This window comes from Peromyscus eremicus, chromosome 13 (assembly GCF_949786415.1).
Source record: "Peromyscus eremicus chromosome 13, PerEre_H2_v1, whole genome shotgun sequence".
Classification (NCBI taxonomy): domain Eukaryota; kingdom Metazoa; phylum Chordata; class Mammalia; order Rodentia; family Cricetidae; genus Peromyscus; species Peromyscus eremicus.
The window spans coordinates 39,135,846-39,149,157 of NC_081429.1; the positions used below are offsets into that span (position 1 = coordinate 39,135,846).

At 45.4% G+C, this 13,312-nt stretch overlaps 1 protein-coding gene across 1 annotated transcript in view; it reads right to left on the reverse strand.

Moving 5' to 3' along the window:
* The window catches only part of Xrcc5 (X-ray repair cross complementing 5), a 49,094-nt gene extending 38,174 nt beyond the window's left edge, over positions 1 to 10,920 (reverse strand). Inside the window, exons 1-3 of the mRNA XM_059278116.1 lie at positions 10,850 to 10,920; positions 8,364 to 8,457; positions 5,672 to 5,741 (exon numbers count right to left, since the gene is read on the reverse strand). Of these exons, the coding sequence (XP_059134099.1) occupies positions 5,672 to 5,741; positions 8,364 to 8,457; positions 10,850 to 10,920 (235 nt within the window). The remainder of the gene's footprint in view (positions 1 to 5,671; positions 5,742 to 8,363; positions 8,458 to 10,849) is intronic.
* Positions 10,921 to 13,312: the final 2,392 nt, after the last annotated feature.

Genomic DNA, 13,312 nt, shown 5'->3' on the forward strand with positions numbered 1-13,312 from the left:
TTGTTTTTCAAGACAGGGGTTCTCTGTGTAACAGTCCTGGCTGTCCTGGAACTCACTGAGATCCACCTGCCTCTGCCTCCTGAGTGCTGGGATTAAAGGCGTACATCACTGCCACTGCCAGTATCCACATTTTAATCTAATCTTTATCTGGACAAACTCTGACAGATTATCTAATTCATACGCAGAATTATATACATCAGGGCAAACTACAAAAGGAAACACAGAGAGACAGAGAGCTAGAAAGGCAGAGAGGGAGAGAGACTCTTCTAAATGACAAGGGTCAAAACTCTGCATTTCAGAATTGACTCATGGCAGAAGAATCACATATTTATATCATAGGTTTCTGTGAAAATGGGACAGAGCTATATCATCTGAAAACAGAATGGGAAAACACTCCTACTGGGCTTTGATGAATAATATAATTTCATTACCATTTAATTACAGCAGGTTTTACCTAGTGCTGGAAGAACTTAGAAAAATGAATTTTAGAAAACATCTCTTAAAATTAAAAAAATGTTTTTGAAGAAAAAGGAATAGAGGGAGGGGGAGAGGGAGAGGAAGCCTCTGGAGCCACAGGACAGACTGAGCGCCCTCTACCCAGTGGACATGGCGTATTGCTCCTCACTTACACATAAAGCCAACGTCAAACAAACATGGAGGACGGGTCCGCACCATTCCTACCTGGACGGCCTGACGCTTTTTTTTTAAGCCCGTCACATTCACGAAAATTCAAATTGGTAGACTGGAGCTCCAGTTCCCTGTCACTATGCACAAGTCTAATATAAAACAGACCCTATAATCTACGTGGCAAAAACAAGACCCATGACTGAGGATGTCACCTCATTATAAAGCAACTTATGTTCCATCCTATCAGCTGCTTCCACATGTCCATCTTGTCCAGCAGGAGCAGCCTAGCTCTTTTACGTAATGTCCCAAACCCAGATGGAATTATCAATTCCGACATCTCTCCGTCACACAGGCATGGGGGGAATGACTCAAGTTGCGTGGCTATTCTTTCTCCTCTGTCTTGCTGTCCACCCCTTAGACCGCGTTAGCATTCTTAAGTAAGCAGCGAAAGTGTTAGAAGCCCGTGGTGCTCATCAGCAGCCCTACTAACAGCTGGGTAGAGAAAGGCATTCAAACAAGAGGACAGATTTGGTTTGGGGAGCCTCGGAGAACTCTGTGAAACCACAATCACAGGTAATAGACCACAGATGCTGACAAGAGTCTCCTGATGAACAGCATGAATGAACAGGGAAATGAGCTGACTTTCACAACAGAAGGATGTTGTTATGCACGTGGTCCTGGTCAAGAACTTCTGCACTGTAAAACTGTGGTGACAGACTGCCAGGGCTGGCAGGAAGAAGGGACTTACTAGAAAGCTACCTGGGAGAGCATCAACAACAGCCCCCTGAAGGCCCAGCAGCCAGGAGTGCTTCTATCTCCTCTCTGCCAATATGATTAAAACAGGAGTCACCATTCCCTCCCGCTGAACGCCAGAGGATAAGGAAGTATACAGCTGCCTACTGTGGACTGCTCATCTCAGGAGATGATAATATTTAAGGACTCCGTGGACCTATGCCGAAGGCAGGCCGGTTAGAAAGTAAGTATGCCCGTGTTTTAGTTATCACCAGTGGGTGATACGGTCAGTTCTACCTAAGTGATATTATCAACGATCTGCTGCTGGTCAAACTTCTGTCCAGTCACTCAGAAAAACAGACAAGAAGAAGGGGAAGGACTTCCTCCTCCCTTCCCCAGACAGAGGTCTCTTGCAGGGATAAAGCAGATCGCTACCTAGGAGGGTGCTTAAACTCTGGAGAGTCTGCTTTGCTTTCACAGACAAGGCCATGTGAGTTTGGGATCATAAGGGCTTTGGTAGAGACGCCCAGGCAGAAGAACAAAAGCAAGACAGGAAATGAGCAGACAAAACTTGTACAGTGGAAAGCCAGAGTCGGAGGAACAAAAGGACAGCAGGGGAGAGGCACAAAGCCCTGGTGTTAACAAGCTGGGTCCTCTGCCGACAGCGCTACGGCAAGTCTAGTTTGGTGACAGCCGTGGGGAGCTGTGACTCACCCAACCCTAAGTGGAAGCACAGAGGACATCCACTACCACAACAGTGGCAGTGTCACGTTCAAAGTACAACAGCAGTCTGCCCATCAAAAGGCCGTCACTGGACACCGGGCTGTAGAGCTGGGACACAGTATGGCGGAAAAGGGGCCATCGAAACGGCTTAGCAGGGAAAGGTGCCTGCCACCAAACCAGATGACCTGGGCGGGACCCTGGAGCCCCACGTGGTAGAAGGAGAAAACCAACTGCTGCAAATTGTCTTCACACACATACACACACACACACACACACACACACACACACACAACCACACATACACACACACACAACCACACACCACACATATACACACACATCACAGACACGCACACACACACACAAACAAATAAATAAATAAATGTAGTTTTAAAAATTAAGTGTGGGAAAAGAGGTTGTTAGGAAACAGGGAAACAATTTACTAAATAGAAAAATTCAGTATGTGAATGAGGCTTATGTTCAAATCCCTGTGTGATTTTTAGAGAAGTCTGTCTCTTCCAATTTTACATTGTTTTTCATCAGCAAAATGGATATAACCACACCTCTTATAACCTAGATGCCATGTGGTCTATTTGCCTTGTTATTTTTTATTTATTTATTTATTTATTTTTATTTTTTTTTTTGAGACAAGTTTACTCTGTGTAGCTTTGCGCCTTTCCTGGATCTCGCTCTGTAGACCAGGCTGGCCTTGAACTCACAGAGACCTGCCTGCCTCTGCCTCCTGAGTACTGGGATTAAAGAGGTGCGCCACCACCGCCCAGCGTTGCCTTGTTATTTTTAAAAGACGGATTCAAACCTCTAATTCTGTGGCTCGGGGGAACCATGTTTTCCTAAGGCTGAATGAATTCTCAGGAAGGTTCTCTCGTGTTCTCATCAGACTGTGGTCTCTTACACTCTCAGAAGACCTCTGCCCAGGTGGAAGTAATTCCAGACACCTGACTGCCTCTTCACAAGTGTCCCCCAGTATAGTACCAACCAGCATGGCCAGAGTTTTGACCATCTGGGTTTCGTGGTTATCACTTGGGGACTCATGGTGAAAAACGTAGGTGTGCCCAGGGATTAACTCACTCCCTTTCCTGTCCCTCTTCCCTTTCCTCACCCTCCTCCTCTCAACCAGCTCTGGGTTTTCTACCTTCTATCTATCTAAGGCCATGGTGTTTCCCCTTTTCAGGCCTTAGCAATGACTGATGACCCAGCCTAGGACAAGGATTCACTCTCTGCCCTGAATACTCATCCAAGTGTTTTCTGAATGAAAACACTCCTCTCGGACACCCACAATTAAAGCTCTAACATTCCTCCACCTCATCACCGTGACTTTGCAGGATTGCTACGCGGGGGAAAGGAAGCACTAGAGTAACGTGCTAGCACGATGCGCTGCACACAGCAGACGCAAGGAACTGGAAGGTGCCACATGGTGCTGATCACACCGACATTTAGTCTCTGGAGACCATCCTACATAAATCCAGAAGACCAACCACTTCCAGAGACAGGCACAGGCCACAGACGGGCCACAGTGATTGACAACAAGCAAGTAAAAGCTAAGATCTCAATCTTTCTCTAAAGAGACAATAAAATGCCAGGAATGTTGGCATACTTCTTTAATAGCAACACCTGGGAGGCAGAGGCAGGCAGATCTCTGTGAGTTAGAGGCCAGCCTGGTCTACAGAGTGACTTCCAGGCCAGAGGGGGTTACACAGTGAGACACTGTCTCAAAAGACAAAGAAACTACACATATGACTGACCACAGGGTCCTTTGATTTCTCTGCTCCCTTCCAAACACGAAGTCACTATAAAAGTCTCTAGAGATGATGTCAATTCATGAAAGAAATCATTTCAAACAAGCAAATAAACAGTCTAGCAATCTCCCTGCCTCGGCCTGCCAGGCCCTAGGATTCCAGGCTCAGTGACAGATGAAGCCTGAGTCACTGCTTCTGCCTGAAATCCTCCTAAAACTGTCATCTAGAATTCCAGACTTCCTTCTGTTTAGATGACGGGTGTGGAGGTTTGAATGGAATTGGCCCCCATAATCTCATAGGGAGTGGCACTGCTAGGAGGTGTGGCCTCGTTGGAGGAAGTGTGTGACTGTGGAGGCCAGCTTGGGGTTTCCTATGCTCAGAATACCGCCCAATGTCTCAGTCGACTTCCTGTTGCCTGTAAGATGTAGCACTCTCAGCTACATCTGCCTGCACACTGCCATGTTCCCTGCAATGATGATAATGGACTGAGCCTCTGAAACGGTAAGCGAGTCACCCCAATTAAATGTTTTCTTTATAAGAGTTTCCATAGTCACGGTGTCTCTTCACAACAATAAAAACCCTAACTAAGTTAGAGGGTTTTGTGTTTTGTTTGTTTGTTGTTTTTGAGACAGGGTTTCTCTGTGTAGCCCTGGCTGTCCTGAATCTCACTCTGTAGACCAGGCTGGCCTAGAACTCAGAGATCCACCTGCCTCTGGCTCCCGAGTTCTTGGATTAAAGGTGTGAGGCACCAGGCCCAGCTTTGGTGAAGTTTTCTTTTGTCTTACAACTCAAAGGCTCTTCCTATATAGTAACACTTAACAGAGCAAAAGCCTCTTCCCCCATCTCAAACATGGAACATACACAGGCAATTTCTGTTTGCAGATTATCATGACCACAGAGCTGGTCTCTGTCAGGAAATGACCATGAACTTGGCCTTTGCTGTTCCTGCCAATAGGATGTGACCTGGTGACGGGTCATGCTCTCTGAGGCTTCGTACATTAAGCTTGTTTCTGGGCGACTGCACAGCAAGTCCAGGCATCTTGTAAGACCCCAGGTTATCCACCTACGCTTGGGAGCAGTGTTCGGTGGTCTCTAAGGGTCAGTTTTCCACTGCAAAGCTGCTACACTGGGAGGAAAATTTCTACGCATACACGAAGATAAACACACAGAGAAAAGGCAGCCAGAAACAGCCTGACTCTGGGTAGCAAAAATGAATGTCCACAGAGAACGTAAAAACCAAATCTACAGGCTTCCCGACTCCATCTGCTGCTGCCTTTCAAAGTGTGAGTGACCCTGAACGGGAGTGTAATCAAGTGACTATCTCTGGTCACTGACCCGCCACCCATCTCTGTAAACTATTTTGATATTAGCCACAACCTAAATGGAATTATAGGTTCTCTACGACAAGGAAAGGGAGGACAAGGTCACGTGACAAGGATCTAGTCTAGAAACCCCATCAGAGGCCTTCTAAGAATACACAGATGGGGCCTATACTCTTGGGACTGGGGCAAGAATTGTGTCTCAGAAAACAAGATGGGATCAATCTCACTCACGGGACACCAAGAACTTTAAGGTGGAAATAAAAGTCCTACGGTTCTGAGCCCGGCTGGCACCACAGTTCCATCTTGGCTTGGGCGGATCTGTGCTGTGCTGACCACCCCAACCTCTGACCCCACTGTGCTCATAATGCCAACTCAGGAAGCCCCGGCAAGCAGCACAGAACTGTCAGAGAAGATGAATGCTGTGAAAACACTGCAAGGACACACCAGAGCTCCTAATGCAGACCTGAAATCACTTTCTCTTGGACACCAAGTGAGCGGCATGCCACTTACCTTCCTCAAAGCTGGCAATCTTCTGTCTCACTAGAACACGGAAGTTTTCAACAGGATTCACACTTCCAACCTAGAGCAGACCCAGAGACAACACACCCGCACGTCACTTCTTGTTTTGGCAATATCCCACATCTTAGTTTCACTCCAGTTGCTATGATCAAACAACCCGACAAGGACAACTTCCAGTGTTGACTTTACTCAGAGTTCCGGGTTACAATCCATCACATCAGGGAAGTCACAGGGGAAGAAACTCAAGGGAGTCTGGTCATAGCATATCCATAACCAGGAAAAGAGAGCAGTGAATGGATGCATGGTAGTGCTCAGCTGGCTTTCTCCAACCTATCAAGTTCAGAATCCCCTTCCTAGGAAATGGTGCCACCTACTGCGGGCAGGTCTTCCCACCTCAATTAGTGTAAGCAGGATACTTCCCCACAGACAGGCCTACAGGTCAACCTCACCTAGACAACTTCTCTGCGACTCAATTCCCAGACGATTCTAGATTATGTCAAGCTGACAGTTAAAACTAACCATCACACCTCAGGTAAGACAGACGGCTTAATGTAGTAAGTGTGCTCTTAAAAACAAAAAAGGAGGCCTTTCTATCATCATGATTTCCAGGATTCTGTTAAAAGCTACAAGATTCAGGGGTGGGCAAGATGACTCAACAGGTAAAGGTACTTTGCTGCCAAGCCTGATGCCCTGAGTTCAATCCCCAGGATCCACATGATAGAAAGAGAAAACTAACTCCTGCAAGTTGTCTTATTTCTACATGTACACTGTGGCATGCACGTGTGCATGCATGCATGCAAATATGTACACATACAAAAAAAAATCAATGTTTAAAAAAGCCAGAGGGGTTGGGGATTTAGCTAAGTGGTAGAGTGCTTGCCTAGCAAGCACAAGGCCCTGGGTTCGGTCCTCAGCTCTGGAAAAAAAAAGCCAGAAAATTTAAGCAGTCACACTATCTATTTTCACTTGACTTTCTTTGTTCAAGGTGACTTATCTCCAGAGAGGCCAGAAGTATATATTATAATCCATGCCACTAGCCAGCCCACTTGAAGGCTTTATGTGCTAAAGACCACCTGTCCATTCTGATAACCAATTAGGAAAGGGAGGGTGTTGTCATGTGAGGTCGTGCTAAATAATTTTCCCGTTAGGATGACTCGAGAGACAACAGCCAAATGCTTGATTGACTCAACTACTGGGGGGACAGGGGGTGGGGGGACAGGGGGTGGGGGGACAGGGGGTGGGGGGACAGGGGGTGGGGGGACAGGGAGGTGGGGGGGTGACTACTGACCCTTTGACATTGAAGTTTTAGTAGAATTATATAAATATGCCCATACTGAACATACCTTTTAAAAAAAACAGATCATATATACAGACGTATTGCAGTGCAACTCTCTCTCCCTCTGTATGACACTTTCTGATCACGCCTCTGTCTGCGCTAATCTCAACCCTAACAAGGCCTCTGTAGCACTTAGCTCCAACAAGAGAAAACAAAGGGGTTCCTGTGAGTGCTGGAAAAAAAAAAAGTTCCTGTAAACCTTACAAAAAAATGTATTATTTCCACTTTGCTTGGAATAGTATGTAGGAAAGTGCTCGGAGCATGAGATCATGACTTCTTAATACTACAAAGGATTCCCACAAAGTCCAAACCACTGTTCAGACATCTGACTTTTCTGGCACATTTCTGTTTGACTTTGCTAACTGGGGAAATGTAAGATCTGGCGATTCAAAACAAGGCTGCATATATGAAGGCAATACACTCAAAGTTCCAAAAACCTTCTCATCAAACAAAGCTCTCAGTATCAAAGGGAATTTGATTTATGAAGTCCTAACCTTGCAAATTCTGTTTTGGAGGGGTTTTTTGTAGGGTTTGTTAGGTTTATTTTTATTTTATTTTTTTTTATTTTTTTTTATTTATTTATTTATTTATTTATTTATTTATTTATTTATTTATTTATTTTGGTTTTTCGAGACAGGGTTTCTCTGTGTAGCTTTGCGCCTTTCCTGGAACTCACTTGGTAGACCAGGCTGGCCTCGAACTCACGGAGATCCGCCTGGCTTTGCCTCCCGAGTGCTGGGATTAAAGGCGTGCGCCACCACCGCCCGGCTTATTTTTATTATTTTTAAATCACATGTGTGTATCTGTATGTGGGTTTGTGCACACGAGTGAGGTACCAGTGAAGGCCAGAGGGTTGGATTCCCTGGAGCTGGAGATTCAGGGGTTATGAGCCACCCCATGTGGGTGCTGGGAACAGAATGTGGGTGTTCTTAACCCTCAGAGCCAGCTCTCCAGCCTCTGAAGCTTGGAAACGGGACACTTACTTCAGTTTTATGTACTTGGGGGATAAGACCCAGATCATTAACCATCTCCTCCTTACTCCGGTCATCTTTACTAAATGGAAAACTGCAAAATGACGCCAGTAAGAAAATCTGTGCCAGAGTGCTACCACTGAGGCACTCTGTGATCGACATCTCATTCAGAGCTCTGTTTACTACGATCGGACAGACAGTTCTGCATGTCATTCACTATTACTAACTACTTCCAGGAAGAAAGGAAGAACATGGGGTGGGTCTATACGGTTCATGTACAAAGAGGACCAGAGAAGTGGTATGTCAGCAGACTCATCAAGCCCAAGCCTTGGCCCTCCTGCAGGAGGAGAGGGGACACTGGACAAGCTCAGTTTACCTTGGTGACATTTCCTTCAGCCAGGCTGGAGACACTGATGTGACTTTCTTCTTTCTCAGTCTTACATTTTTTAGCAGCAGGCCCTTCTTCGTGACTAGAAAGGAAAGAAACGGGTAAGTTTTCCCCCCTTATAGCAAAATAAAACAAAACAAAAATACAGTGTTGTAGTTTGTTTTTGCTCTTTTGTGGGGCCCGCCACCCAGCTCCCAAAAAAAATCACACACGGAGACTCATTCTTAATTATGAATGCCCAGCCTTAGCTTGGCTTAGTTTCTTGCCAGCTTTTCTTAACTTTAAATTATTCCATCTATCTTTTGCCTCTGGGCTTTTCATTTTCTATTCCTGTCTACCTTTCTTTGTTTCTTATTCCATGGCTTGCTGTGTAGCTGGGTAGCTGGCCCCTGGAGTCCTCCTCCTTCTCTGGCTCCTAGATCTCCTCCATCTCTTCTCTTTTCTTCTCTCTCCACCCAGATTTCTCCTTCTATATATTCTCTCTGCCTGCCAGCCCTGCCTATCCTTTCTCCTGCCTTGCTATTGGCCATTCAGTTCTTTATTAAACCATCAGGTTTAGACAGGCACTGTAACACAGCTTCACAGAGTTAAACAAATGCAACATTAAACAAAAGCAACACACCTTAAAATAATATTCTACTACAATACGGTGCCTAAAATATTTTATGTGGAAAGTATAAAGCTATTTTCCAAGCATCTAAAGTAAACAAGCACAACATTCAGACAGTCTATCTAAACAGCAGGCCTCCTTCCCCTAGCCCTGGGCCCTGACAGGAGACCTTGGAGGTGTGTGGGCTTTGTTTCACGGCAGTACAGAAGTCAGCAGCACCCGCTGCATCATGGGGCATGTGCAGAGGTCAAAATGGCAAGCACAGGTCCGGGAGCTGAACAGTAACTAGGAAGTCCATCTGTCTGTCAGCTAGCCTCCTGGACCCCATCTCAGAATCCACAGCCACAGCTTTTGTGTGCACAGAACTTTGTGTCTGAAAACCCACCTTCTCCACTGTATTACCCTACATAAGATCTCTATAAGCTTCTAATTAAATGTGTCAAAACCTTAGACAATCACAAGTTAAATACGCAAAAACTTCTTCTGTAAGTCTTAGATGGTTTTTTTTTGTTTTTTATTTTTTGTTTTTTTTTTTTTAAAGCACACCCTCTAATTTGCTTTCTTACAGCCCTGATTCTTTTTGGGCACAGTGCTAGCAAAGTCCAACAACATCTGTGTGCCAACGGAAAGATGGAGCCAAGAAAGGCTTCAAACATCTGCCTCAATTAACATACTGGCTTTAATAACACGCTGCTCTCAAAGTCATGAGGATGCTAAGGTAATCACAGGAGAAAAGGAAATCCAACCCAAAGACCCTGCTCATCATCTCCCCAACACGATGAAAAACAAAGATATGAAGAATTTTCTCTTGGCGAAATACTAAGTGTCGGCTAAGGGCAGCCATGAAGAAACATCTGAAATTAGTAACTAATAAGTTTGTAACTATGTCCTAGTTAGGGCTGGGGAGATGGATCAGTCAGTAAAGTGCCTTGCAAGCAGAAAGACCTGGGTTCAATTCCCAGAACCCATGGTGTGTGTGTGTGTGTGTGTGTGTGTGTGTGTGTGTGTGTGTGTGCGTGCATGTGTCACGGTAGTACACTGTAGTTCTAGTGTTTGGGAGGCAGAGACAGGTGGATCCTTGACAGCTTAACCTACTTGGTGAGTATCAGGCCAGTGAGAGATCTTGTCTCAGGAAAATTTTTTTAAATGTGGATGCTGCGCTGGGCAGTGGTGGCGCACGCCTTTAATTCCAGCACTTGGGAGGCAGAGCCAGGTAGATCTCTGTGAGTTCGAGGCCAGCTTGGTCTACAGAGTGAGATCCAGGACAGGCATCAAAACTACACAGAGAAACCCTGTCTTGGAAAAAAAAAATGTGGATGTTGCCAGAGAAATGACAACCAAGGTTGTCCACTGGCTTCTACACTACATGTGCATATATACACAAACATGCATACATATGTACACACATGTATACACCAATTAATAGTCTATTTTAGTTGACAAACTATATATGTCAAAAATAACGATGTTTCAAAATACCATTATTGTGGTATGACTAACTGGAGCTAATGAATACACACATTACTTCACCTTGCTCTTTTTCTTTAATTGTAGTGGGGATAGTGAAACTCTCTTATGGGCTTCCTCTCCTTTGGTGAGGTTGGGCAGTGTGGGTAGTGCTGGGAACCAAACTCAGTCTTGTGCATGCCAGGCACCCTTCCATCCATTAAAGATTTTCAGCACTATTATTTCAAAATGTATTGGCTTTCTGCTCAAATCCCCACCTTCAGACAATGAGTCTTAAAAAATGACGAGAAAATTAGAAAGGCAGAAACTGGATGAATAAAGAGTCACCTGACAGGGATGCACAGAGTAATCAACACGGTCATAACTGTGCGTGACCTAAAACTTCCTATTCACTGACCTTTTCCCTTGGAGAAGCAGAGGTGAGAAGACAAAGAGACAAAGGCCAGGAAGCGTAAGGGGCGAAGCCATCGAGGCTCTTCCCTCTCGAGAAGTGTAAAAGTGCACATAGGCCGACAGCAGACATGGAGAAGTACACAGACCAAGGAAGACTAATTCCGACCGACAGTGTGTGAAAACAAGTCACAGCCAGCCGCTGTAGTTAGCCTGTGCCAGCTCTTCCTGAGACAAGAACAGAGGGCAGGTGAAGATCTGGGACAAAATATACCTGGCTTCCAGCCTTAGTGTTTTGTAGACTTAGCTTATTTCTTACTATTATTAGCGTGTGTACGTGCGTGCGTGCATGTGTGTGCGTGTGTGTGTGTGTGTGTGTGTGTGTGTGTGTGTGTCTGTATGTGTACAGACATCCACATGCTACAGCTAACATGCAGAGGTCAGAGGACAGACAACATGAGGCAGCTGGTTCTCCTCCACTGTGGATGCTCAGGTCGACAGGCTTGCACAGCAAATGCTTTTCTCTGCGGAGCCATCTCGCCGGCCCCAGTCTCAGCCCCCGACACCTTCTTGATGTGTTCATAAGACTTGATTCTAGGATACCATCAGGATTTCAGAGTGTACTGAGTTACCACTAGGCTGCGTTTCCCTTTGCTCCTAAGGAAAGCACTGCAATGGAAAGTCCCTTTAGTACAGCAGCTATTCTCCTCCCCACATACAAATTAACGTATGTAATCTGGAGAAGCAGCACCGAGAGATGGCTCAGCGGTTAAGAGCATTTGCTGTTCCTGCAAAGACACGGGTTTGGTTCCCAGCACCCACGTGACAGCTCCCCATTGTCTCTAATTCTAGTTTCCAAGGGATCTGACACCCACTTTGGACCTCCACAGACACAGGAACACACTTGGTACATAAACACACATGCAGGCAAACAGTCATAAAAAGGAATGAACAGACAAACTAATTTGGACCTGCCTAAGGACCACATGTCCTGCCTGGATTTCCGCACCCCTCTCTGCACCAGATCGATGCCTCTCTCTACCTCTTCTACACTTGTGTTTGCAGGAGATGGTGATGGACGCGGGCCCACAACTGGCCACAGCGGAGACCAAGAGACAACAGAATGCTCGGCTCCCAAGGGAACATATATACAGCACCCCCACCCCAAGGCTCAGGGAACACTGGGGAAGAGGGGGCAGAAAGAATGTAAGAGCCAGATGTGGCGCATGACACTATCAGGCAACGTCTTCTGGACACATCAGGGCAGCCGCACATAAGAACAACATACACAAACCTATGCAAGCTCAAGCCAGACCAAGTCCCAGAACAGAGAGAGAAGCTGGCACACACCCCCACCCCAGCTGTGGAGTGAATGGCAACGTCAGCTGCTGAACCAACACGAGATTGTCTTCTCTTTCTTCTCTGAGAGTGAAGCCCCTGGTGAGCGGGGCAGTCTCCAGCGGAAGAGCGCATATCCAACAACACTGGATAATGTTGGTCTTTAAGACTCTTCTTTTTAAGTAACAAAGTTGGGTGGACAGGGAATGAGGGCAGATCTGGGAAGGGTTGGGGAAAGGGGGCTGAATATGATCAGAATGTGTTGTGTGAAACTCAAAACTCTCAAAGAATAAAAATAAATACAAATCTTTTTTTAAAAGAACAAAAAGAAGTGTTATACATACAATGTGTCATGCTAAGTTCTGTGGAGCTACAAAGTTAAATCACATGAAGAGTTTCTTAAACCCTCTAAAATAAGATTTGAGTAAAGGAAGGATAAAAGTATATAGTATATGTATCATATTCCTTGCAACCAGCAGGTAAAAACAGCCCCAGAAATAAGTACATAATAAAATTTTAATATGATTCACAGTTTCAAGGTCAAGTAATTAGTAGTAGTATTACAAATCTTGCATTTAATACTCACAACATCTATGTGAAGTAGGAAAGGACAATGACAGAATCTCCAGATTACCTAGAAAGCCCTAGAAAGCAGGAAAACCCATGCAGCGGCAGGGAGACACAGACCTTATCAGTGCTGCATTTGAATGATGGGACGTTAGTCATTTACTTTTCTCTTTCACACTTACTTTCAGGAATATATAAACATTTGGTAAGTAACAGCAAAATGTATGAGGAACATGTATGTGTCAGCCACTGAGCTAGGTTCTAAATCCTAAATTTGCAAACATTAGTACGCTATCAATACTTCCAACAAGTTCTGACAAATTTAAGGAAGATAAATGCATGAACAGACAAACTACTGTGCTAAGTAACATATCCCACATAGCCAGTGGCTGTATTAGCCGGAGCGCAGGATGCAGCCGGGAAGCAGTAAGAGTTGGGGCTTGAGAGAATGTAAGTGAAAGGAGGGCTGGGGGTGAATTCACTGACAGAGCACACGCGTGAGGCCCGGGGGTCAACCCCTAGTCAGAGGGGTGAGGGTCAGGAAAGCAAACAGTTTTTTCAAGGT